Here is a 25,486-nt window from a genome sequence, read left to right as displayed (position 1 = left end):
TGTGATGGTCAGGACATGGTGCACACCTGTCTTTCCAGCTATGTGGGAAACATAGGTAGGAGAATCACTGTGTAAGCCAGTCTGGGCAAATAGTGAAACTCTATCACAAAAATAATCAGAGCAAAATTGGCTGGACATGGCTCAAGTGGTACAGGGCCTGCCTAGCAAATATAAAGCCGAGTTCAAACTCTGCAGTCTTTATTTTTTAATATCTTTAGCTTGCTAGAGAAGTTACAAAAATAGTTTAAGAATGTTCTTGCCGTGGGGCACTGCCCTAGGCTGTGGAGGGGGTGTGGGCTTGGGGTTCTGGTCTGGGATCTGCACCCTAGCCAGAGAGACTGCAGTACTTATGGGAGCTCTTGGGCAATGAAAAGGCTCCAGGGTGCCCGGGAAGTCCAGGGGCTAGAACGAGCATGGTATTTCTGCCCACACCCATGACATGGCTCAGAGAGAAGAGACTTCCATGGCCCTTAGTGAGAGGTTGAAAAGCAACATCAGCTTAACTGGACATGAGTTCCCAGAGAAGTGAGTCTACAGTGGCTCTGTGCTGGCTTTGCTTGCTCTGTGTGCCGTTGTTGAGTTGAAATAGAGCAGTGGGGAATGAGGTAGGGAGGTCAGGTCTGGCTGGCACCATATTGGCCACATGATGAATGGTAGGGTCTAGCATCTTGTCTTCATCCTAGGGTAAGGGAAGTCCTACTCCCAGGTGATGGGCATGCCTGAATTCCAAGAGGAAAGGGAGTCCCATCCCTAGGTGATAGGCATGCCTGAATCCTTGGAGACAGGGGTGGGCACTTGGCCTATAGGTGACTGAACCTGTCAGTCCAATGCCTGGGGTTGGGAGACCTGACCCTATATAAGCCTGGACCAGCTCAGGTGCTAGTACGCCATGCCACATGGCTCTCCGTGTTCGTGTCCTGTCTCCTGGCTGGTCTCCAGTCACCATGATGTCCCAGTGGAGCTCTTCATTGGAGCGTAATTGGTTTGTTGGTATTGTTCTTGTTCTTTCTTTCCTCTCTGGCCTTCATGGGTCTGTTCCCTAACCATGTTAAGTGTATTTGTGGGCTGCAGGCTACCTGCAGACTGCTAGTGCTCCAAGAATGACTCCCAAATTTGACCTCTCAGAATGGGGCTTCTCTATTTTCTCATGACTGGATTTGTATATCTGATTTAGGTACTACAGTTGTATGGTGAGAAAACAGAGGAGCCACATTTTGAGAGGTTGAATTGGGAGTCTTTATTAAAAGGCGGGCAACTACATGGTAGACTCCTGTCTCAAACACCACCAGCTCAGAACAGACCTAGCACATAGCTTTTAAAGACAAAACTCACATGTTGAGGTGGAGACTAAGCTTTTCTTTCTTTCTTTTTAATTTGGTCAGTCATGGGTCTTGAACTCTACGTCTGGGCACTGTCCCTGAGCTCTTCAGCTCAAGGCTAGTGCACTATCACTTGAACCACAGTTCCACTTCCGGTTTTCTGGTGCTTAATTGGAGGTAAGAGCCTCATGGACTTTCTGCAGAGGCTGGCTTTGAACCGAAATCCACAGATCTCAGTTTCCTGAGTAGCTAGGATTATAGGCACGAGCCACTTGCACTTGCTGAGATCAAGCTTTAACAGCTTTAACCACAGTGTCATACTAAGCAGAGCTAACTATGCAGGGATACTTAACACGAACGCAACTGTTATACAATACAGAGCAGACTATCCAGGGGAAAGTAGCAATCAGAACTTCCGTTATCTAGAGGGAACATGAGTTTCCTAGAGCTCTTCAATTCATGACATATTTGCAACCCAGAGAACACCCTCTATAACCTCTAGAGTTTTCAGAAAGTCCCAATCTTCTGTTAACTTCTGTTAAAATTTCAAGATGGCACTACTTAGCTCCAGTATCCTTATTTCACCATGGAGAGCCAACCCTGCCCAACCCAAATCTTCCTTTGGACATTTCCTTGCAGGCGCTATAATGAGTTTTCCTTTGACTTTTCCATAAGGTTTTGCCCAACACAATTTCCTTTAAAAACCTCGAAGCTGCTAATAATATAACATATTTAAACTTTGTCCCATGTAGGTTTTGTAACACTGTATTGTTCAATTGATGTAGAAGTAAATTGAGAATCTAAAAAAGAAAAAAAAATTGAAGCTGTTCAAAAATGCTCAATTCTCCATGGCTTTTTTTTTTTTTGAAGTTGGAGTAGGCATTTTTATTAGAAACTGAAGGTTTGTGGTTTCCTCTGTTATTGTTTTGTAATAAAATTCAGATGCACATGTTTACCTTAGGAAATTTAGGCCCCATAGAAGGTAACAAACAGTACAAGAAATGTATCCAATGCCCAACGTATGATACTGTAACCTCTCTGTACGTCAGTTTGAAAAAAATAACCACCTTCTCCATGGCTTTTAAGGGACTTGACCTCAGCTGGATCCTTAGCCATGCTGAGGAATGATCTAGATGCCCAGTGAGGTGCTGAAGTTGCTTTTTTTCTTTGGCAGAGACCTCTCACTTGGTCTCTCCTCACTCATTCTGGACCCACTCAGAGCTCAGACCTTTCTGCTTTTTGTCCCCACTCTCTGGTTTGCCTTGAAAGCAGCTAAGCCCCGCTTCCATATTTTCTGGATCCTTAAGTTTTAGTGGTTAGACATTATATTAACTGGAAAAGGCTTTTGTTAACATTTGATTTTATACTAAACATCAGTGTCTGAAGTGTTGTCATTTTTTCCCCTATTTTTAAAAAGAAGCTCTATGGAGATGTAGTTAACATACAGTACATTCACTTGTTTAAAGTATGAATGGTGTATTCAGAACTGTGCAGCCATTACTACAATCATTGCTACAACAGAAGGAAACCATGCGCGTGTTGGCAATTTCTCTCAATTTCCCTGCAAGTCTTCCAGCCCAGGGCCACTTGCCCCTCCCTTCCCTCCCCTCCCTTCCCACTTCCTTCTCTCCCCGAGGTCCCTCCCTTCCCTCCTTCTTTTCTTTTCTTTCTTTTTCTTCTTTGGTGTAGGGTACTGTCATCAGCACTTCCCTCCCAAGCAGCATTTCACTGTGTGGATATTCCGGGTGAGGATCCCTTTGTGGCCAGTATTTCAGCTTGCTGAAGTCTAAGGCTGTTGGAACATTTCCATAAACATCTTGAACCATCTTGAGGAAAGGATCTAAGCCTAAACCCTAAGTTGATTTATGTCTCACGTATATGTTATACACACAGCCTGAAGGTGACTTTGCACAGTATTTTTGTGCACCTGTGTTTTGCCTATAACCTGGAATAGGAGGTCAGGTGTGGATTTTTCTGGGAGCATCATGTCAGTTCTCGTTTCAGATTTTGGAGCATTTTGGATTTTCAAAGTAGAGATGCTCGTATTTTGCTTATTTATCACGTGATAAACATTTGGGTTATTTCCACTTTCCTAACTATTATGAATAATGGCACTTTGAGCAGGATGCTGTGTCTATGTGTGTGTTTGGGTATCTTGGGAGTGGTGACTCCATGGCATTTAGAGGAACGGTGACACTTGTCCAAAGTGGCTGGATCATTTTATGTTCCCAGCAGAGTGTGGGCCACTCCGCTTCTTCATGTTCTCACTGGCATTAGTCTCTTCACCCAAGACCTCCAAGATGTACTGTGTTTTCTTTCAAGAGTTTCATAGTTTCCTATTACAGTTCTGAGATTCATTTGGAGCTCATTTCTGTATAGTTCGTGTGAAATATTTTTACTTTTTGTTGTTATCATTGCTGGTCCTGGGGTTTAAACTTAGGGCCTAGGCACCATCCCCAAGTTTCTGTACTCAAAGCTAGCACTTGAGCCCAGCCTCACTAGTGTCTTTTTGGGTAGTTAATTGGGGATAGGAGTCTCTTAGACTTTGTCTGCTGGAGCTGACTTTGAACTGCAGTCTTCAGATCCCAGCCTCCTGAGTGGCTAGGATTACACGCATGGGTCACCAGTGCCCAGCCTAACTTAACTTTTTGTATGTGTCTGTTTAGTTGTCCTGGTAGGATTTATTGGAAAGAGCATTCTTTGCCCAATGAATTGTTTTCGTGCTTTTGTTGAAAAGTGATCCTAAATTTGTTTCCCTTCCATGCTTTCTGCTCTCTTCCTTAGATCTGGATTCTCATCCTTCCGATACAGATTTTCTGCTGCCGTAGTCAGTGAGCCAAGCCCACGAAGCCCTTTTGGCTCAGCAGTTGGCAGAGACCACTAGGATTGTAGCCCTGTAGCAGCCAAGCCTGCTTAATATTGTATGCTGCAGCTCAGTGGTAGACAATGCCTGCCAGTGTTGCAGGCTTACTGCCAGCGATGCTGTAGTCTCAGATTCTTGTCTCGGGAATCCAATGAATCAATGAATCCCTTCTATGAAGAACTTCATTCAGAAGAGAAATACCTATCCGCTCCTGGTGCTCTGTCAGTCATTCATCCTCTCTTCAGGTGGCTGTCTCTGGGCCTCTGTTTGTCTCCTTCTCAGTGGCTCTGAGTATAGAGGTCTCATAACCTGGACTGTGCTCTGATTACCCATATTATAATTAGGTGTTTTTGAACGGTGATTGCTTGTTAATTCCGAATCAGTCCCTTCTGCAAACCCTCTCCCCAGGCTCATGGGCAGGTTATGGAAACTAGAAGGGGGTAGGGGAGGCAGAGGCTAGATCTTCTAAAACATGTCTCTCGTGCATCTGGTTTCAGCCTCCTAGGCAAAGATGATGTTCCAGGGGCCCTGGGTCCCAACTAATTTTCTCTTTTACTTCTGTCAGTGCTGCTGTCTTGATTAGTGTGAATTCTCCAATTTTTTTCTTCTGTTTTAAAATTGTTTGGGAGTCTTGGGTAGGAAATGAGGTAGATATCTGTGTGTGATGAGGACAGAACCAGTGCAAGAGGGAGGTGGTAAGGCCGTGTCCTCAATGGAGTGACTTTGCTCCACCCTGTACTCAAAGGAAAAATGGCCTTTTTGTGCATGTTTCTGTGTGCCCATCCTGCGATTAAATTCAGGGTCTGGGTACTGCCCCAGAGATTTTTTTTTTTGCTCTACTACTTGAGCCATACCTTCACTTCTGACCTTTTGCTGGTTAGTAGGAGATAAGAGTTTTCAGGACTTGTCTGCCCAGGCTGGCTTTGAACCACAGTCCTCAGCTCTCAGCCTCTTGAGAAGCTGTAAGGGTGAACAAATACAATGGTGGTACTCACTAGACACTGTGGGAAATGAACTGTATATCGTGGGGGTGGGGGTGGGTGGGAAACACTGGGAGAAGAAAGGGGAGACATGGCTGAAGAAGCATTGTGCTCCTTACCTGACTCATGTAACTATGACTCCTCACACATCAACTTGACAGTAGCAAAAAATTTAAAAAGCCGTGTGTGTGCGGGCACGCGTGTGTGTTGGGGTTCACTTCACATCTATTTTACTGCAGAAAGTTTGATCGTGCCTGTGGGAAGAGGGCCGAGTCACCTCCATTTCAGCTTTGTCTGTGCTGCGGAAGCTCTCCAGCTTAAGGTTAATGCCACATTAAGAAAGCAAAAAAAGAAAACAACATCCTTCATAGTGCAGAAGTCATGTATCACGTTAAGATGCTTCTGAATAATTCAGAAATAATAAAGCAAATGCGGATGGGTTTTCTAGTGCCTTTAGTTAGAAATAACTGTCGTTGGTAATTTGGTGGGCTGTCTCCGGCCCCTTGTCTTTGGGCTTCAGGATGTGTGGGCTGGCATGCTAACTAGCTCGCTGCTTCTCTGTGAAGAGGGCGTCTATGTGAAAGGAGAGCTCTTCTGAATGGTAGAGAAAGAACCTTCAGTAAGCCTTTCTTCCATTCAGCTCTGCCAGCTGAGAATTCTGGGAATGTCCACTGCTTCCCTCTTTGTTGGAATCCTTCTTTCCCCCAGGCTCCGTGGGGCTTCTGCCCTTGCCTCGCCCTGGCCTTGCCTGAGCCTGCATTCCTGAGGAGAGGGAGCATGTGAACTGTGTGCTGGCACCTGAGCAGATCTGCAGACTGCGCCCGCACTGGCCTTGGCTCCCTGGCTGCCTTTGACTCACCGGAGACAGATTTTTCTAGAAATCATGCTTTGAAAACCCGTTCTGCAAGCTGCGGGACCTGATGCCAGAGCATCATTCTGGCTTGGGTGCTGGAGAGGCAGAGCCCAGCTGGCGTGGTGCTTGTTTGGAAACTCGATGGATTTTCCACTCTTGCTCATTCCTGACCGGCAGGATGTCTCTGCTGCTGGGAAGTGTACGATGCGCTTGAAAAGCCTGCGCCTGCTTATAAAATGTTGCCTGAAGCAGACTGAGTGGTCTGAAGCATTAGGAGATTTCCTGGAATAATACTTTCATTGTACTAATACATTTTGCAGATGTGTATGAGTGTATGTATGTGTTGGGTGTGTTTTACACAGGGTAGAGGTAGGAAAAATGAAGAGTTGTACTATAGGTAAGACCCTGAAAAATCCAGAGCAGGAAAAGCAAGTAGGTCCCCATTGGGCTTACCCCAGTGCCTTAGGTCATTAGCCTGAGGCCTCCAATGACAACACACTTCTGTTAGGCTCTATACAGCCTTTAAAACATGAACCCACTTTTTTTTTTTTTGGTGTTGGTACTGGGACTTGAACTAGGCCCCTCTCCACACCCCCCCATCTCTCTCCAGGCCAGGGGCTTGAACTCAGGGCTTGGGCACTGTCCCTGGCTTCTTTTTGCTCAAGACTAGCACTCTGCCACTTGAGCCACAGTGCCACCTCTGGCCTTTTCTGTTTATGTGGTACTGAGGAATCAAACCCAGGGCTTTGTGCATGCTAAGCAAACACTCGACTACTAAGCCACATTCCCAGCCCCAGCCTTCTGCTCTTATTTGGCTTTTTCCTCTCAAGGATGGTGCTCAACTACTTGAGCCACACCTTCACTTCACTTTTGCTAGTTAACTAGAGATAAAGAGTCTCACAGACTTTCTCCCTTGGGCTGGCTTTGAACCTTGATCCTCAGATCTAGCCTTCTTAAGTAGCTAGGGTTACATGTGTTCGCCACCAGTGCCCGGCTAATCCATAAGCCTTTGGGGGATAGATCCAAAGCATAGGAGACATTAGGGCTGCCTCCACCTGCAGCAAAGGTCAGAATGACAACCAAGCATCGTTTCTCTGGAAAGCAACTGGACAGGGCATTTTTGGAGTCTAAAAACTGTTGATACATGTGAACTCAGTGATTCCACCTCCAAAACAAACGGTTAGGGAGGGAACGCAGGGTGTCGTCACTGAGCTGTCCCAGCTGACAGTACTTCATCTCCAGGTCATTTCACCAAACAGGAAAACCAGTGTAGAGCCCAGCCAATCCTAGAGAAAGGTCTCTGTAAGTTGTGTCCCTAAGGTGGATTCTGATCACACGAAGGTCCTATGTTTTTATTTCTATTTGTTCTGGTCCTTGGGGCTTGAACTCAAGTCGTCACAGCCACACATGTCTTTGTTGCTCAAGGCTGGTGGCTCTACCACTTGAGCCACATCTCCACTTCAGGCTTTTTGCTGATTTTTTTAAATTTTTTTAATTTTTGCCAGTCCTGGGCTTGGACTCAGGGCCTGAGCACTGTCCTTGGCTTCTTTTTGCTCAAGGCTAGCACTCTGCCACTTGAGCCACAGCGCCACTTCTGGCCGTTTTCCATATATGTGGTACTGGGGAATTGAACCCAGGGCTTCATGTATACGAGGCAGGCTCTCTTGCCACTAGGCCATATTCCCAGCCTGGCTTTTTGCTGATTAATTGGCGATGAGTCTTGTGGACTTTTCTGCCTGGGCTGGCTTGGAGCTCAGCCTCAGTAGTAGCTGGGATTATTTGGGTGGGCCACAGTGTCTGGCTAGGTCCTGCATGTTAATAAACACTAGTCGAGAAAAGGTTAACAAAGGAAATAAGGAATTAAAATAAAATAAATAGGTTTCATTTCAATAGTGCCTTGAATGCACTGATAAAACTTTGTAAGCATTGTAAGCCTCCTGCTGAGCACTATTACATGTTGTGTTTCTTAGGGTTATATTTACCAGGGTGTTTTCTTTTCAAATAGCATCTCACAAGCTTGTTTTGCAGAAGACTCTTAGGAATATATTGGGCTATGTAATCTTGGCTCATGTGCCATTAACTGTTTTTCAAAAGCTTCAGTGTAGAACGAAGAGAGGGTTGACATTGACCAAGAAACACTGTGCTCATAACCTGACTTATGGAATTTTTTTTTTTTTTAGGTTTTACTAGATTTTTTTTTATTATTTTTAGGTAATAAAGGAATAAATAACAGATAATTATTTTTTTCTTTTTCTTTCTCTTTTTAATTAAACAAAATTTTTTTGACAAGGTGTTGTGCAAAAGGGGTACAGTTACATAGTAGGGCAGTATGTACATTTCTTTTCTTTTTTTTTTTTTTTGGCCAGTCCTGGGCCTTGGACTCAGGGCCTGAGCCACCTTCCCTGGCTTCTTCCCGCTCAAGACTAGCACTCTGCCACCTGAGCCACAGCGCCACTTCTGGCCGTTTTCCATATATGTGGTGCTGGGGAATCAAACCGAGAGCTTCATGTGTAGGAGGCAAGCACTCTTGCCACTAGGCCATATTCCCAGCCCCTGTACATTTCTTGTGTTATCTTACACCGTGTTTTTCTTTCCCTTCCCTAGGTCAGGTAGACATATATACAATACACAATGTACCAAGAACATATACAGTAGCCACATGGCCTACGCCAAAGAAAATTCACCTAGGTCTTTAAATGTAATGTCTACAATTGACAGTGTGTCGACAATAGTCTTATATGAACGTACATACATAGCTTTTGAGCTATTGTGATCCACTGAGAGGTCAATTTTTGACCTTTATATGTTGAGTAGTTGTTTGGTTTTAGTTACATAATGTTGGGTCGCTGACCCAAACCAGTGGGAAATACCATTTGACAAGAGGTTTTTGGTTTCACAGACCTGGTCTCTACTGTCTCCCCATCACCCCATCGTAACAGTCATATATCAGGGAGATCATGCCCCTTTGTTTTCTGTGTTCTAGGCTTGTCTCGCTCAACATTATTTGTTCAAGTTCTGACCATTTCCCTGCGAATAACAATATTTCACCATTCCTAATCGCTATGTAGTATTCCATTGTGTATAGGTACCATATTTTTTGGATCCATTCATCTGTGGGGGGGCTTCTGGGTTGTTTCCATATATTGGCTATTGTGAATTGTGCAACCATAAACATGGAAGTGCAAATGTCTTTGATATCTTGGGACCTGCTGATCAGGATAGATGCCTAGAAGTGGAACGGCTGGGTCATAGGGTAGGTTTATGTTGAGTTTTTGAGAAACCTCCATACTGTTCTCCAAAGTGGTTGTACTAATTTGTACTCCCAGCAACAATGGAGAAGGGTTCCTCTTTCCCCGCACCCCCTCCAGCATTTGTTGTTGCCTGAGTTCAGAGTATAGGCTATTCTAACTGGAGTGAGGTGGTATCTCAGGGTTGTTTTTATTTGCATTGCCTTTACTACCAGGGATCTTGAACATTTCCTCGTATGTTTGTTTGCCATTTTTATCTCATCTCTTGTGAAGTCTCTCTTTAGCTCCTTTGCCCATTTCCTAATTGGTTTACTGGGCTTGGAGGGGCTTAGTTTTTTGAGTTCTCTGTAGATGACAGGTATTAGGCCTTTGTCTGTTGCTATACTGGTAAAGATCCTTTCCCATATGGTTGGCTGTCTTTCTATTTTGGTGGCTATGTCCTTAGCTGTGCAGAAACTTTTTATTTTGTAGTAGTCCCATTTGTCGAGTCTCTCCTCTATTTGTTGTGGCCCTGGGACTATATTCAGGAAGTTCCTTCCTGTGCCTATAAGTTGTAGTGTCTTTCCTACTCTGTCCTTCAGTAGTTTCAAGGATTAAGGTCTGGTATTGAGGTCCTTGATCCATTTTGAGTTGATCTTGGTGCATGGTAATAGGCTTGGGTCTACTTTGAGTTTTCTGCATATGGCTTCCCAGTTCTCCCAGCACCAATAGTTGAAGAGGCTATGTTTATTCCATTGTATGTCTTTAGCTCCTTTGTCGAATATCATTTGGCTGTAAGAGTGCGGTTTTATTTCTGGATCTTCAATTCTAATCCACTGGTCTTCCAATCTGTTTTTATACCAATACCAGGCTGTTTTTGTTTGATTAATTTACAGATGTTGAACCATCCTTGTGACTGTGGGATGAAGCCTACTTGGTCAGGATGTATAATTTTCTTGATCAGTTTCTGGATCCTGTTAGCTAATATTTTATTGAGGAGCTTTGCGTCTGTGTTCATTAGTGATATTGGTCTGTAGTTCTCTTTTTTTGTTGGGTCTTTGCCTGGTTTGGGAATGAGTATGACATTAGCTTCATAGAATGAGTTTGGGATTTCTCCCTCTGTTTCTATTTCGCGGAAGAGTTTGAGGAGTATTGGTATTAGCTCCTCACTGAAGGTTTTATAGAATTCATTGGTGAATCCATCTGGGCCTGGGCTTTTCTTGGTTGGGAGGTTCTTGATTACCCCCTGTATCTCACTGTAAGTTATTGGTTTATTTAGTTGTTTTATTTCTTCTTGGTTCAGTTTGGGCAGTTTATACTTCTCTAAGAATTGATCCATTTCTGTAAAATTATTGTTTTTTACTGAGTAGAGGTTCTGGAAATAGTTCCTTATGATTGTTTGAATATCGTGTGTACTTGTAATTTTTCCGGTGGAGTCCCTGATTTTACGTATATAAGTCTCTTCTCTTCTTTTTTTTGTAAGTCTTGCGAGGGGTCTGTCAATTTTATTTATTTTCTCAAAGAACCAGCTTTTAGTCTTATTTATTTGTTGAATGGTCTTTCTATTTTCAATCAGATTTATCTCTTCTTTAATCTTTGTGATCTCTCTTCTCCTAGTCATTTTACATTCGATCATTTCTTGTTTCTCCAGTTGTTTTAGTTTCATCGTGAGGTTATTCACTTGCTCTGTTTCCATTCTTTTAATGTGAGTGCTGAGGGCAATGATCTTGCCCCTCAGTACTGCCTTAGCTGTGTCCCATAGGTTTCTTTGTGATGTATTTTCATTGTCATTGTGGGTTATGAATTAATTTCATCTTTAAATTCATCTTTAAATTTCATCTTTGGTCTGTGGTCCAAGTGTTGGATAACAGTGTGGGGTTTAGCCTCCAAGAATGTGTATAGCTTCTGTGGTAACCGTTGTTATTGAGGGTTACTTTTAATCCACTGTGGTCAGATATAATACATGGGATGACGTCAATACTTTTGTATTTGCTGAGGTTCTCTGTGTGGGCTATGACATGGTCTATTTTGGAGTATGATCCATGGGCTGCTGAGAAGAACGTGTATTGGGTCTCTGTAGGGTGGAAGATTCTGTATAGGTCTGTCAGATCCATTTGGGATATGGTGTTACTTAGGTCCTCAGCTCCCCTCCTAATCCTCTGGGTGTTGGATCTGTCTCTTGGAGAGAGTGGGGTATTAAGGTCACCCACTATGATTGTGTTTGGGTCTATCTTGTTCTGTAGTTCTGTGAGAATTTGCTTGACATATGTAGGGCCTCTTTTGTTCGGTGAGTATACATTTATCACCGTGATGTCTTGATTCTGGATTTTTCCTTGTATTAAAATGTAGTGACCTTCTTTGTCTTTTTGAGTTGATTTTAATGAGAAGTCCAGCTTCTCTGAGATCAGGATGGCTACTCCTGCCGTTTTAGTGGGTGCCTTTGCTTGGAAGATCTTGCTCCATCCTTTCATTCGAAGCCTGTTTTTGTCCCTTGCTGTAAGGTGGGTCTCTTGTAGACAACAGATAGCAACTTTTTGTTTGCGGATCCATTCTGCCAGTCTGCTCCTCTTTATTGGAGAGTTTATACCATTTATATTCAAAGAGATCAAGGATAAGAGTGTTTTTTCTCCTTCCATTTTCTTGTTGGGCTGTTTTTCCTCTTTTTTTTTTTTTTTCTTTTCTTTAGTGAGCTGCTCTTTCTGTTGGGCTCTGGCTATTGTAGTTTCTTTCTGTTTCTGTCTGTGTGTCCTGTACGGTTTCTATTGGGTGGGAGTCCCCTCTTAGAATTCGTTGTAGGGCTGGTTTTTTATTCACATACTCCTTTAGATCCTCTTTGCTATGGAAAGATCTGGTTTTCTCCTCGAATATGAACTCCAGCTTCACTGGATATTTTGTTTTAGGTTGGCAATTGTTGGCTTGTAGGACGTGGATGGTGTTTTTCCATTCTCTTTGCGTGTGGTAGGTTTGTGTGGAGAGGTCTGCTGTTATTCGGATCCTCTTCCCATTGTAATAAATTTCTTTCTTCTCTTTGGCTGAATTCAAAATTTGCTCTTTAGTCTTGAGATCTGAAGTCTTGAATATTATGTGCCTTGGCGTGGCTTTTCTAGGATCTGGTCTGCCAGGTGTCCTATAGGCTTCAGTTACCTGGATGGGGTCCCTCGTGAGATTGGGCAAGTTTTCTGCAATAACTTTATTGAGAATATGTTGAAGCTCTCTGCTCTGGTATTCGGCTCCTTCTTCTATTCTAATTATGCGCAGATTATATCTCTTGTCTTTGTCCACTAGCTCCTGGATTAGTCTGCCCTGGAGCTTTACCGTTTCTTGGAGTGTGGTAATTTTCTGTTTCTTATCGGCTGCATCATTGTCCACGAGAGAGATTCTGGCTTTCATATGGCCAATTCTTTGTGCTGTGGATTCGAGTGTGGAGTTTATGGATGTCAGAGAGCTATTTATGGTTTCCAGATCAGCTCTGATTGTGGAAATTTCCTCTTTAAAGAGTTGTATTTTAAATCTTATTTTTTCATGCATTTCACTTCTATGGATGTTAAGGTCTTCTTTGACGGAGGTTTGCACTGTATCCATTTTGCTTCCATTTCTTTCTTGGCTTCCTGGATGTCCTTCGAGACTTCCACTCTGAACTCCTGGAATTGTTTTCTGATTTCGTTTCTGAGGGTTTCCATCATTTCTGCTAACATGGCCTCAGTTGTTTTTTCATTCTCCATCTCCTTTTCAGTCGTGCTGCTTTTTGGAGCTGGCGAGTTGGCTTGCCCTTTGATAAAATTTGTTATATTTCTTTGTGATATGCGCATCTGGAGATCTGAGGGTGGCTTCCCTGGTTTGGCTTTGTGGTGGTTCCCGCTGGTCTGTCAGTGGTAGACTTGTTTGTGTCCTCGCTCTGGGTTTGAGTTTGGCTGTTGAACCTTACTGCCCAGTGGGTGAGCGTGCCCGTCTCGGTTGTTGCCGAGGTGGTCACCCTCCCTGCACTTGGGGGTGGGTAGATTCTGTGTCTTTCTCTGTGGGATAGTGTCCTGCCGCTGTGTTGTGCTCACCCTAGCGTGCTCCTGGTGGGGGTTTGCTTGTCGCTGATTCAGCGTGGCGTGGAGGCTTTTCTCTTCTTCAGTTCTTTTTTCTTCTGGGTACCTTGGTTAGAGGAGCTCACCTCTCAGATTGAGAACTGCTGCTGAGAGGCGGCTTGCCCCCCTGTGCAGAGTGCGCTTACCGCAGGCGTTGCCGCTGGGGGGGCCCTGCCCGCCTGTGTGGGGGGTGTTACAGCTTGCCTGCTTGTGTGCTCCTGCAGGGGGTTGGGCAGACGACCTTCCTGCTGGAGGACTAGCACCCTGGCCCACGCTGGCCCTCCAGGGGACACGTGTGTGTGCACTCTAGTGCTTCCTTTGGGGGCGTGTTGACCCGAGTTGTTGGAGAGTGCTTGTGCCCTCTCGCGTGTTTGCTGTGGGGGGCGGTATGGGTGGGCCCCGGTAGGATCAAGTGTCTGGGCGCAGGTTGGTGCCCACAGACTCTGTGCCTCCGCTGTGAGGGGGGGGCGTGTGATCTGACCCAGATGTCCCTGCTGGGCTGGTATTGTACACCACGGGTCTGTGATTGTTGTTCAAAAAGACCTCGAGGACCAGGCGCCTCAGGTGGGGCTTCCAATGCCTACCAGGCCCCGGGCCCCTGCTGGGGAGGGGGCGGGGCCAGTGCAGCCAGGTTCTGGCTCCTCTGCTGGGGGTTGGGGGGGAGGATGCCTTGGCGCAGCTCCTTTGTTCCCTCGGGGTAGGGAGGGAGCTCTAGCTTCTTTGTAGGTTTTGGGTCTCTGGTAGGGCTGGTCTCCCGTTTGGGGGGGAGGAGCAATGGGGAACTTACTGGACCTGGATTGTGTGTGTGTCCCGCGCTGCTGTGGGCTTTTGGGGGCTGGGTGCCGGGGTGTGGCGATCGGTCGTTTGGTGGTGGCGGTCCCAGCACTCCCCGTCTGCGCCGCCCGGTTCCCAGCCCCTCGGTCCCGTGCCGCTGCCTGGCCACTTGGTCCTGCGCCGCCATCTATCTCAGTCCGTCTGCGCTCCGTCTGGGGTCCGTGGAACTCCTGGCGTGACTTTTCGGCTGTTGCTTCTCTGGTGGCTGAAGGTCTGTGGCCCCGCTTGCCGGCGCTGGGTCCCCTTTTCCAGCCTGGCCCTGTTCGAGCCAGGGTCGGCAGGTGGTGGGGGAGGGGTACCCTGGAGATTTTCCAGTTCCGTGTAGGTTATAAGCTCTCCTTTTTTGTTGTTGTTGTTGTTTCCTGTGTTTCTCTGTTACTTCTGGTTGTTGGGTTTTCTGGGTTGTTGATGGGGTGTTGGGTGCTGGAGTTCCCAGATCACTATTCAGTTGGAGCGAGTTGGGGTACCTCCTTACTGTGGCGGCGCCATCTTCCCTCCTCTGACTTATGGATTTATAATCCCTTTGTACACCTGCATTATCATTATCATCATTGAAAAAATCTTCAGTGTAGCGCTTATCTAAAATGTATGTACCCGTGCCCTAATTTTTCAGCTTAACCAGAAGGTCTGGAATACAATGGGAAATTCTCTGATTATTCCCTCTAGAGGTAGAATTATTGAATCCAAGTGTATGAACAGTTTTAAGATGGAAGATGCACAGTTGCTTTCCAGAAAGATCATGCCTGTCTGTCCTTCTTCCACTTGCCGGTGATAGGGACAGATTTCCCATCTGCTACAACTTGGATACTGATTGTCTCCTGAAAGCCCATGAGTTCAAGGATTGGTCCCTAAGGGGTGGCCCTTATGTCACTAGGGGCATGTCCTCGAAGGGTTTGTGGCCCTCTGGTCCCTTCTTGTCCTCTCTTTTGTTCTCTGGTCCCTGATGAGGTTAAAGGCTTTTGTCTACCACACACACACACACCCTGGTGTGTTGCCTTATCACAGGCCCAAAGCCACAGAGCCAAGGGTCAGAGAGCGGGAGCTCCAAAACTGTGAGCTAGAATGAACTATGTTTCAAGAAGATCACCACTGGAATTTTGTAATAATAATAGAAAGCTGACCAATAAAGAGCTTCTCCAGGAAAGCTGAAGAGGCTAAGAAACTCATGAATACACCAGCAATAAAACAGCAGATAGTGATATACCCAAGAGCAAAACAGACATTTCTTCTGAAAAGACAGATTGACTTTTTACAATTCTCAGGACTGTTTTTAAGTAATAAAATTATACTTAAAAGTTATCTAACCACCCAGACTTGAAAATATCCCATTGGATAGTTAAAGAGGATATTTTGAAATGGTAGTTGCTGTGCTGATTTTCAAATGACCTTTCAAGGTGAAATAGAAAAGTAAAGCTTCATCACCCTGTGGTTGTGAACGTCTTTCTGGAAGACTTTTTTTTTTTTTTCTTTAACTTCTGAGCATTTAGCCCATCAATCTTGATTCTGACCTCAGGGAAATTGAATTTTGTTATGTTGGTCAGAGGCTGACTCTGGTGCAATTTGTTTTATATTTGTATGAGAGAAGTAGATATATATTGGAGAGAAAGAGAGACTATAGGCTGCAAGTGATTTATATTTTTGTGCTCTATAAATATTAGTATTGGTCAATGCATTATTGAGTTTGGAACTAAGATATGAAATTTCAACTCATTAAAAACCCCCACATTTCCAGAAATAAAAGCCCTCTAAGTGGCTTCACCAACAGATTTATTTCAAAGTGATTCCATTTGGAGGAAGGAAGAATGGGTAATGCATCATGAACAGAGATCTGTTCAATAATTCATGAGCCCTACACATCACTGGCCATTTGAGATGCAGTGGCTGGCATCAGAGCCTGAAAGGGACTCTGTGTGGAGCCAGCCATAGCCACAGTTCGCCTCCCTGGTGTTTGAGTCACTCCTGTCTTGATTCTGAAGAAATGAAGTCTGTACTGACTCTCTTCCTTTACGTGGAAGCTACTTTTAAAAGAAAAGGCATTTTGTATCATTGGGTTGAAAGGACGCCTTATAGACACTCCCTACCCTTAGCAAGGTAGCAGGGTTTCAAGGCATATTGCCCTTTCCCCTTTGGGCAGGTATTCAGATTGTTTTTGATGTGTGAGGAGTGGATTGCCAAAGGCTAGACTACATGTGGATTGATGGAAGGCTAGTGCTTATGACGAGCACGGGGTAGGCCGGTAAGCAAATGTAGTCATCCTTCCGTGAAATCTGGAGTGAAGTTTCTTGGGCAGTGTAGCTCAAAGTGATAGAGCAAAAGAGTTCAGGGACAGTGCCCAGTCCAAGTTCCACTTCCAACAACAACAACAAAAGAGACACTGGACCTCCTGTTAACATGGAAGAGTAGTCTCAGGGTGGCATATGTGTGAAACATGTATGGTAGTCCGTCTCTCTGAGAATCACATTTCTGTCTAGGCCGGCTTGGAACTGTAATCCTCAAATCTCAACTTCCTGACTAGCTAGATTATAAGTGTGAGCCACTAGCACCCAGCTGAGTGTATCTCATCCTATAAATAAAATCCTCATTATTTTAATAATTATAGGATAGTCTGTCTCTCTCTTCCCCCACTCTCTTACATACACCCCCCCCCACACACACACACACCAAAATGCTATTGACTGAGTAATTTAAATGACAAACCAGTATCCTTCACTGTTAGGGAGCCTGGGAAATCCAGCGTCGGGGTGATGGAAGGTCCAGTATCTGGCAGAGGCCTGCTTCCTGGTTTGCAGACCAGCAGCACCTGGCTGAACTCTTAGTATTTAATAAATAACTTTTGTTTTAGTGTCAACCTTTTATGTTAATTGAACATCTATTGATAATTTATACTTCCTCTGTGCTTTTCTTTGTGTAAATTGTTTATACATCCTACAGTGAGTTATCCTCTTTTAATGGACTTTCAAACCCTTCTATGATATTTTTGAATTTTTAGAAACAAGCAAAGAAGCCAGGCCCCAGTGGCTCGCACCTCTAATCCTAGCTCTGCAAGAGGCTGGGATCTGAGTCTGGTGCTCTAAAGCCAGCCTGACGAGAAAGCCAAAGAAACTCTGATCTCCAATTAACCACCAGAGAGCTGGAAGTGGAGCTGTGGCTCAAGTGATAGAGCACTAGCTTTGATTTAGGTGTGTGTGTGTGGGGAAGCTCAGGAATAGTGCTCAGGCCCTGAGTTCAAGCCCCAGGACTGGCACAAAAAATAAAATAAGAAATAAAGCCAAGGATGAACACTTCTTTGAAGACACACATGAACTATCCATGTCTGAGAACACCCATCTGCTGGGGTGAGGGTTGGCGGCTCAGTGCTACCTGCAGTTAGGTTTAGGAATGAAGGGCGCCCCAGGCCTCTTCCCTGGCAGGGCTTCCGCCCCTTGGGCCAGTGGGGTGAAGGGAGGAAGAGGGTGGTAACGGCTGTGCTGGGCAGGGTGAGGATGGGGCAGAGCTGAGGATGGGCGGGGTCATTCACCCCCCCACCTTCCCCACCCCCAGTGGCTTTGCAGGCATTGTTTATCCCCATAGAATGTGTCTTTTCTCATTTTTTTTTTCCAGTCCTGGGGCTTGGACTCAGGGCCCGAGCACTGTCCTTGGCTTCCTTTTGCTCAAGGCTAGCACTCTGCCACTTGAGCCACAGCACCACTTCTGGCTTTTCCTATAGATGTGGTGCTGAGGATTTGAACCCAGGGCTTCATGGATGGGAGGCAGGCACTGTACCACTAGGCTACATTCCCAGCCCGTGTCTTTTTTTCTTGCTGTGTAATTCTGAGAGTGCCCTAGGTTGATCATGTTTGATAAATGATGAGCAGTAGAGAGAAGAAAATTCACAGGATTGAAAGTAGAATTTGTTTATGGCTTTTGCCCAAGAGGAGATTTTTATGGTCTATAAACCACAAGAGCCTATTTGTGCAGCTGTGGAACAAAATTTATGGTTTAATATAGAAGAATCCTTAGAGAAATTTAGAGATCTTCTAGGGGTGATGTAGAATACAAATACAGTATTTACTCTGAGATTGCTGAAAATGTGTTTCTTCACCGTGACCTAACACTGCTCATGTTTGTACAGTTTCATTCGCTGGCACCCATGTACTACCGGGGATCCGCTGCGGCTGTCATAGTATACGACATCACCAAGCAGGTAAGGTGTCCCCTTAGAAGTCCGATGCCTTTGTGGGCCTCCACTCAGAAAGACCCCAACAGGCCCAGCCCTGCCTGATGTTCATCAGAAGCCTGGAGTGGGATGTCATGGTGGGGAGTGGGGAAGGGGATAAGGGAGCTATGTGGAGATTCTCATCTCCAGTGGGCCACCCAAGAAGCCAGAACTGGAACCGTGGCTCAAGTGGTAGAGTGCCACCCTTGAGCAAAAAAGCTAAGGGACAGCACCCACCACCTACTAAGTTCAAGCCCCAGGACTGGCAACACACAGAGAGGCCAAGGATCCTACTAACATGTGTCAAGATAAATAGGTGTGAGTGTATACACAGTTGTCCCCTTCATCTGTAATTTTACTCTCTGGCTTTAGTTACTCAAGGTCAACTATTATCCAAAAATATTAAATGGAAAATTCTGGAAACAAACATGTCATAAATTTTAAGTAACTTTTTTTTTTAACAATGCATTGTTATAGCTACCCTATTTTGTTACCATCGTTCATTCTTACTGTACTTGGCTTATAAATTAAATTTTGTCATAGGCATGTCTACAAAGATAAAAGATAGAGAAACAGGGCTAGGTTTCAGAAATCCACTGAGCCCCCTTCAAATGATGGGCGTGGGTATATATGTAATAGAAATGTATTATTATTTTTTGGTGGTAAGGCTGTAAGATTTTCATAAAAAATAAATACAGTATCTTTGTGACATTTTCCGACATTCTGACAGATTTAATGCATTTTTTTCCTATGACAGTCCTGGCCACTGTCCCTGAGTTTTTGTTCTCAAGGCTAGTGATCTCCCCCTTGAGCCACAGCTCCACTTCCAGCTTTTTCATGGTTAATCAAGATAAGATCTCACAGATTCTCCTGCTTGAACTCTCTTTACAAGGCAATCTTCAGATCTCAGCCTCCTGAGTAGCTACTATAGAGAAAAGCCACCAGTGCCTGATGCATTAGTTTGTTTTTCCTTAGAGCGATGACTCAACATGGGCCTTTGGTGGGCCTTTCTACAAATCCTGGCTGTGTGTCACTGAGGTGGCCACACCCACCTCAGCCTCTGTCCTGGAGGAGGCTGAGAGGAAAGAGCCAGAGGGGCCACAGCACTCCAAACAGGCACAGCTCCTTTCGGACACAGGCATGCGCACTGTGTGGTCCTGTTTCCCTTATTCATGGAAAGTCAAGGCTATGATTTTTTTTAAAGTAATGTTGCTTGTAGAAGAGAATTAGAAATGCAATTTTCTTAAACTCATCATTTTTATTGTTATTATAAAGGTAATGTACAGAGGGGTTACAGTCATATAAGTCAGGTAATGAGTATATATATATATATATTTTAATCTTTTTTCTTTATTGTCAAAGTGTGGTACATAGGGGTTACAGATTCATATGTAAGGCGGTGAGTATATTTCTTGTTCTCCTTGTTACCTCCTCCCTCATTTCCCCCCTCTCCCCCCTCCCCCTTTCCCTCTCCCCCCACGAGTTATGCAGTTGATTTACACCAAATGGTTTTGTAAGTATTGCTTTTGGAATGGTTTGTCTTTTTGTCCTTTGTCTCTCAATTTTGATACTCCCTTTCCCTTCTCCAGTTCTAATACCCGTATAAACAGTATCCAGGGTATTTGGATGAGATATAGTGGTAGCAGGGGTACAACCACAGGAAGGGAACACAAGAGAAACAAAACTAAACAATCAAACAAACAAACAGACAAGGAAAATTTTTTAAAATACAAAAGGTACGGTTTCACATGGCATGTTGATAATAATTACAACAGTAGTATAACTCTTGTCTCCATAACGTGGAGTTCATGTCACTAGGCATCTTCTTATGGGGTCCTATGGCTGTAGATATTGGGGTATTTTGGTCTTCTATCATGACTGGCCTAATCATGTACTATCTGTTCCCTCTGAGGGACACCATAGGGTTTATGTTTCTTTGGGTCTGGGTCACTTCACTTAATATGATTTTTTTTCCAAATCCTTCCATTTCCTTAGGAAAGGGGCAGTGTCATTTCTTCCATATTTTTCTTCATTAACTTACATAGGGTTTGACCTTCTAGTTGGTTGAACTATTATAAGACAGATCATTTTAATAATTCATCTATACTTTTCATTTAGGATTCATTTCATACTTTGAAGAAATGGGTTAAAGAGCTGAAAGAACATGGCCCAGAAAACATTGTAATGGCCATTGCTGGGAACAAATGTGACCTCTCAGATATTAGGTAAGATGCATTTAGTTTCATGTGTGTCATTTGTATCCTCCATTCCCGATTGCCTATGAACCTGTGCTATTATTTGTGCTCTCAGAGTAATAATTTAGTTGAGGACTCATTGCTTGGTATTATTCAACTGGACTGGGTTTAAGGGAAAAGGATGCAAATTGATTATGAATATTAAAATCAAGTCTCCCACTCTTTACCACATACAGCTGCATTCCCAACATTAGATGTCTTTGGCTATATTATTTGTTTCTTTTATTGTTGCCTTTCTCATTATTGTTATGACTATTCTACTATCAACATAGTTTTAGTAATTTTCACATAGGAAATGATCGTTAGAATTCTAGATATTTTCCCATAGCACCCATGTTTGTTTTAATTTGTTTTAACATAAGGATATAATCTAGTCATTGTAATTAACTATTTTTCTCTAAGACACATATAGGAACACTTTTAAGCACTGCACCTTTAGTGACAATGGGTCATGGAACTCTTTTAGCTGGTGTCTATTTTTTATTATTTCAGAATTTTTATTATTTCAGGATACCTGGGGCTGAGTATTATACATACATATATATGTGTATATATATATATATATATACACACACACACGCATATATATATATATATATATATATTTTTTTTTTTTTGCCAGTCCTGGGCTTGGTCTCAGGGCCTGAGCACTGTCCCTGGCTTCTTTTTGCTCAAGGCTAGCACTCTACCACTTGAGCCACAGAGCCAGTTCTGGCTTTTTCTGTTTATGTGGTGCTGGGGAATTGAACCCAGGGCCTCATGCATGCAAGGCAAGCACTCTACTGCTAAGCCACATTCCCAGCCCTTCTATTTTTTATTTTATTTTTTTTAGAGCTGCATACCGGCATTTCATTTAGGTTTAATAAGACTGATGATTAAGAACGTATTTTATGACGATTAAGAATTGAGTCTCCCATCCACCAACTTTAATGTGCACCACAAAAATTAAAATACTTATTTTTTAAAAAAGATTTATTTGGCTTTGCCCAGTGTTTTGAGAGCCTACAGTGGCCAGGACCCATTGGCTGTCATGTTGCGGTGGAGAAACAAAAGGAGATAAGTTCACAGAATGACTGCTTAGCATGTCGGAGGCCAGAGATTCAGGAACCAGTTTTTCACTTTTTCTAGAAACCCCCTCTTGTATGAACTAACTAGAGTCCCATGAGAACTACATTAATCCCTTGTGACAGTGGTACCCACCATGACCTAATCACCATCCATCAGCCTTCACATCTTAGAAGTTCCCCCAACTGAGCATCTTCACGCTGAGCACCAAGCTTCCAGCTCATGATCTATGGGACTCATTCACACCATAGATAAATCATGCCACTGGGTGAATTAGCATTTTGAGAACAGCTCTATCTAGCTTGTGAAGTTAGCTGCCTCATTAAAACAATGCTATTTCAAAAGGATTTATAGTGGTCTTCCTTTATCCATGTAGTGTATTTCAGTATCCCAGTGTACGCCTGAAACCACAGACAGTACTGAATCTGATATATACTGGGTTTTCATATATATATGTGTGTGTGTGTATGTGTGTGCATACGAAGTTTAATGTATACATTATATACATATATGCATTATGCATGTATATATGCATTATGCATACATATACACATATATAAAATTTAATTTATACATTAGGCATAAGAAAATATTAATAATAACCACCAATAATAAAATAGAAAAATTATAACCAGACAGAATGAAAGTTATTCAGTTGACTGTTTCTGGAATTCTCTTTATTCTCTCTCTCTCTCTCTCTCTCTCTCTCTCTCTCTCTCTCTCTCTCTCTCTCTCTCTCTAACTTTCCTTTTTGTGCTTGTTCTGGGGCTTGAACTAAAGACCTAGTGTTATCCTTTAGTTTTTCACTAATTCACTTTGAGCCACAGCTCTACTTCTGGGTTTTTGGTGGTTAGTTGTAGATAAGAGTCTCACAGATCTTCCTTCCAAGGCTGGCTTCAAACTGCAATCCTTAAATCTCAGCCTCCTGAGTAGCCAGGAGTATAAGCATGAGCAACTAAGACCCAGCTTCTAGAATTTGCCATTTGTTATTTTTGGACCCTGTTGACTGACTAAAGCTATGCAAAGTGAACCATTGATAAAAGTCTACTGTGGCAAGTTTATGTTGTCTCCATTTCCTTTGCTGATTTAATTCTCAACATTTCCAGTAGTTGATTTTCATCAAGACAATTACCCCATGCTTTTGTTTTTCCTAATCCAAACAATAAGTAAGCCAGTTCAATAAGCAATGAAAATGTATCTTGCAAAAGTTGTTCACATGACACTTGACAAATTGCTCTGTTCCTTTGGGATTACAAAAGGTTTATGTCGCATTACATCACAGTGGTTTATAATAACAACGATAAACCACTTAATCATTTGTTTTTTCTTCTTTCTTCTGGGGGTTGGACAAATATTTAAATTTCCTAGATTTGGCTCAGATTATCTTCCTTCTTTTACTGTAATCCCAAAGCCTCTTGCTTGGATAGTGTTCCCTGCCCTGAAAGCCGGCGTGGAGGCTGTGAACCTTTGCTGACATCGCCTCATTGCGTAAAGACACACTCAGAGTGGAGACAGCACTGTGCATGGGAATGCAGATGGGGCAGACTCAAAGCAGGAAATGATGTCGAGTTAGCAGTAGAATTAAGAATCTTTATTTTTCTTTCCTATTTCCTTTCTTTTTTCTCTTTTTTGTTATTATAAAGATAGTGTTCATAAGGGTTACAGTTACATAAGTCAAGTAAAGAGTATATTTCTTTTTCGACAGTGTCCCATCTCCCCTCACTCTCTCCCAGTTTTTCCCTCCCCTCACAAGTTGTAGAGTTCATTTTCAACATAATGTCCAGTGAGTCCCATTACTGCATTTGTTCACCTTTTGTCCCTCCATTTCTGTGGTGCCTTCCTTTACACTCTCAAAGACATATAAACAAACAAACAGGACAAACAGAAAAGGAAATAAAGCTTCTTGTTTCTTTTTCCTGGTGTTCATTTCTATAAATACTATTTTTCATGATGCACAGAGGCATTGTGCCTTTCTGTTCTCTAAGAGCCTCCTCCTTTGGTCTCATGGTGTGTGACTCCTGGGACCTTATAACTGATTATGTCCCAGTGTATTTTAAATCTAGCTTCCATGTATGAGAGAAAACAGCAGCCATTTGTCTCTCTGAACCAGGTTTACCTCACTTAACATGATTTGTTCTAGGTCATCCATTTCGTAGCAGATGACATAATATTATTCTTTCTAATGGCTGTGTAAATTTCCCAACTTTATTTTAACCAGGAGGATTTTGCTGGGTGTCATGGCTCGTACTTGTAATCCTAGCTGCTTGGGAGACTGAGATCTCATGATCTCAGGTCCAAGCCAGCTTGAACAAAAAGTATGTGAGACCTTTTTTTTTTTCCCCCTGATCCTGGGGCTTGAACTCAGGACCTGGGTGCTATGCCTGAGCTTTTTCACTCAAGGCTAGCCCTCTACCACTTTGAGCCATAGTGCCACTTCCAGTTTTCTGGTGGTAAATTGGAGATAAAGGTCTCACAGACTTTCCTACCCAAGATGGCTTCTCACTGTGATCCTCAGATCTCAGCCTTCCAAGTAGCTAAGATTACAGGTGTGAGCCACCAGTGCCTGGCACTCTTATCTTTAATGAACCAGCAAAAACCAGGGGATGGGCTTTATTGAAAGGTAGTAGTAGCTACATGATAAAAAGACAAATAACACAGCTGTCTATAGCTCTGATATTTGCTATTTTTGTTTCTGGAGAAATATGTGCTTGGCATTTACTGTTTGAAGTCTTAAAATGCCATGGAAGGATTTCCCAAAGTCCAGTGAAAGGGACTTGGTGAATACAAGATGGCATTTCCCACTGCTACCATGGAAATGGGGAGGCGAGAGCCTTGAAAAGGCTCAGCTCTTAGATAAACGGAGCCCCTACTCAGAACGTGCCTGCGGCATGCCGCTTTGCCTTTGAACACACCACTCCCTGGGTGGAAGTCACCTCATGCACCCTGGTACTGTGTTCCGTCTGCAGACATTCCAAATCATGCACAGCTCATTCTTACGTATGTGGTTTGCAAGAGGCTCTGACAAGCACAATCTATCCCTTCCAGCCGTGAATCCACTCTCAGTTCCTCCATCTCTAGTGGGTTGATAAGTCAAGGCCCTCTGCTTGCTGTCGCTAATGATGGCATCTGGGACACTCCCTCAGGAGTCCAGGCTCTGGGAAATTTCCCTTTTTTTTTTTTTTGCTAATTGAGGCTCAGCGAGGTCTGAATGTGGCTCCCAAAAATCCCACAATTGTGGTGTGAGGTACACAATGCACATCTCCTGCTATACAAGAAAGTGACCTAGACTGGAGTTTGTTTTTAATTAGGCACCCCCCAAAAAATGACTCTTCAGGCCTCTGAATGGGTCCGTGAGGAAGACTAGCTCACATGTCTAGAGGCTAGCTTTTGTTTTTATAGTTGGGGCCCGCACTGGCTAAGCAAGTATTCAACCACTGAGCCAGGCTTCCAGCCCATGTTTGCAAGGTAGGGTCTCGCCCTTTTCTCAGGCCTGTGCCTGAACTGTAATCCTATTTCCAACTGCTATTTTACAGAGCATGTTATTCTGTAAGGTACCTTAAAATCTGAATTCAGAGCAACCCTGTGGCTAGGAATGTGGCTTCGTGGTAGAGTGCTTGGCCTAGAAAGCCCTGGGTTCGATTCCTCAGTACCACATGAACAGAAAAGCCAGAAGTGGGGGCTGGGGATATGGCCTAGTGGCAAGAGTGCCTGCCTCATATACATGAGGCCCTGGGTTCGATTCCCCAGCACCACATATACAGAAAATGGCCAGAAGTGGCGCTGTGGCTCAAGTGGCAGAGTGCTAGCCTTGAGCGGGAAGAA

General features: G+C 43.7%; 1 protein-coding gene across 1 annotated transcript in view; it reads left to right on the top strand.

Moving 5' to 3' along the window:
• Positions 1–25,486, top strand: part of Rab31 (RAB31, member RAS oncogene family) — a 120,699-nt gene that overhangs the window by 55,221 nt on the left and 39,992 nt on the right. The window contains exons 4-5 of the mRNA XM_048363108.1: positions 18,261–18,332; positions 20,463–20,569. Coding sequence (XP_048219065.1) covers positions 18,261–18,332; positions 20,463–20,569 — 179 coding nt within the window. The remainder of the gene's footprint in view (positions 1–18,260; positions 18,333–20,462; positions 20,570–25,486) is intronic.

This window comes from Perognathus longimembris, chromosome 15 (genome assembly GCF_023159225.1).
Source record: "Perognathus longimembris pacificus isolate PPM17 chromosome 15, ASM2315922v1, whole genome shotgun sequence".
In the NCBI taxonomy this organism is placed as follows: domain Eukaryota; kingdom Metazoa; phylum Chordata; class Mammalia; order Rodentia; family Heteromyidae; genus Perognathus; species Perognathus longimembris.
This window is presented reverse-complemented; position numbering and strand designations above follow the sequence as displayed.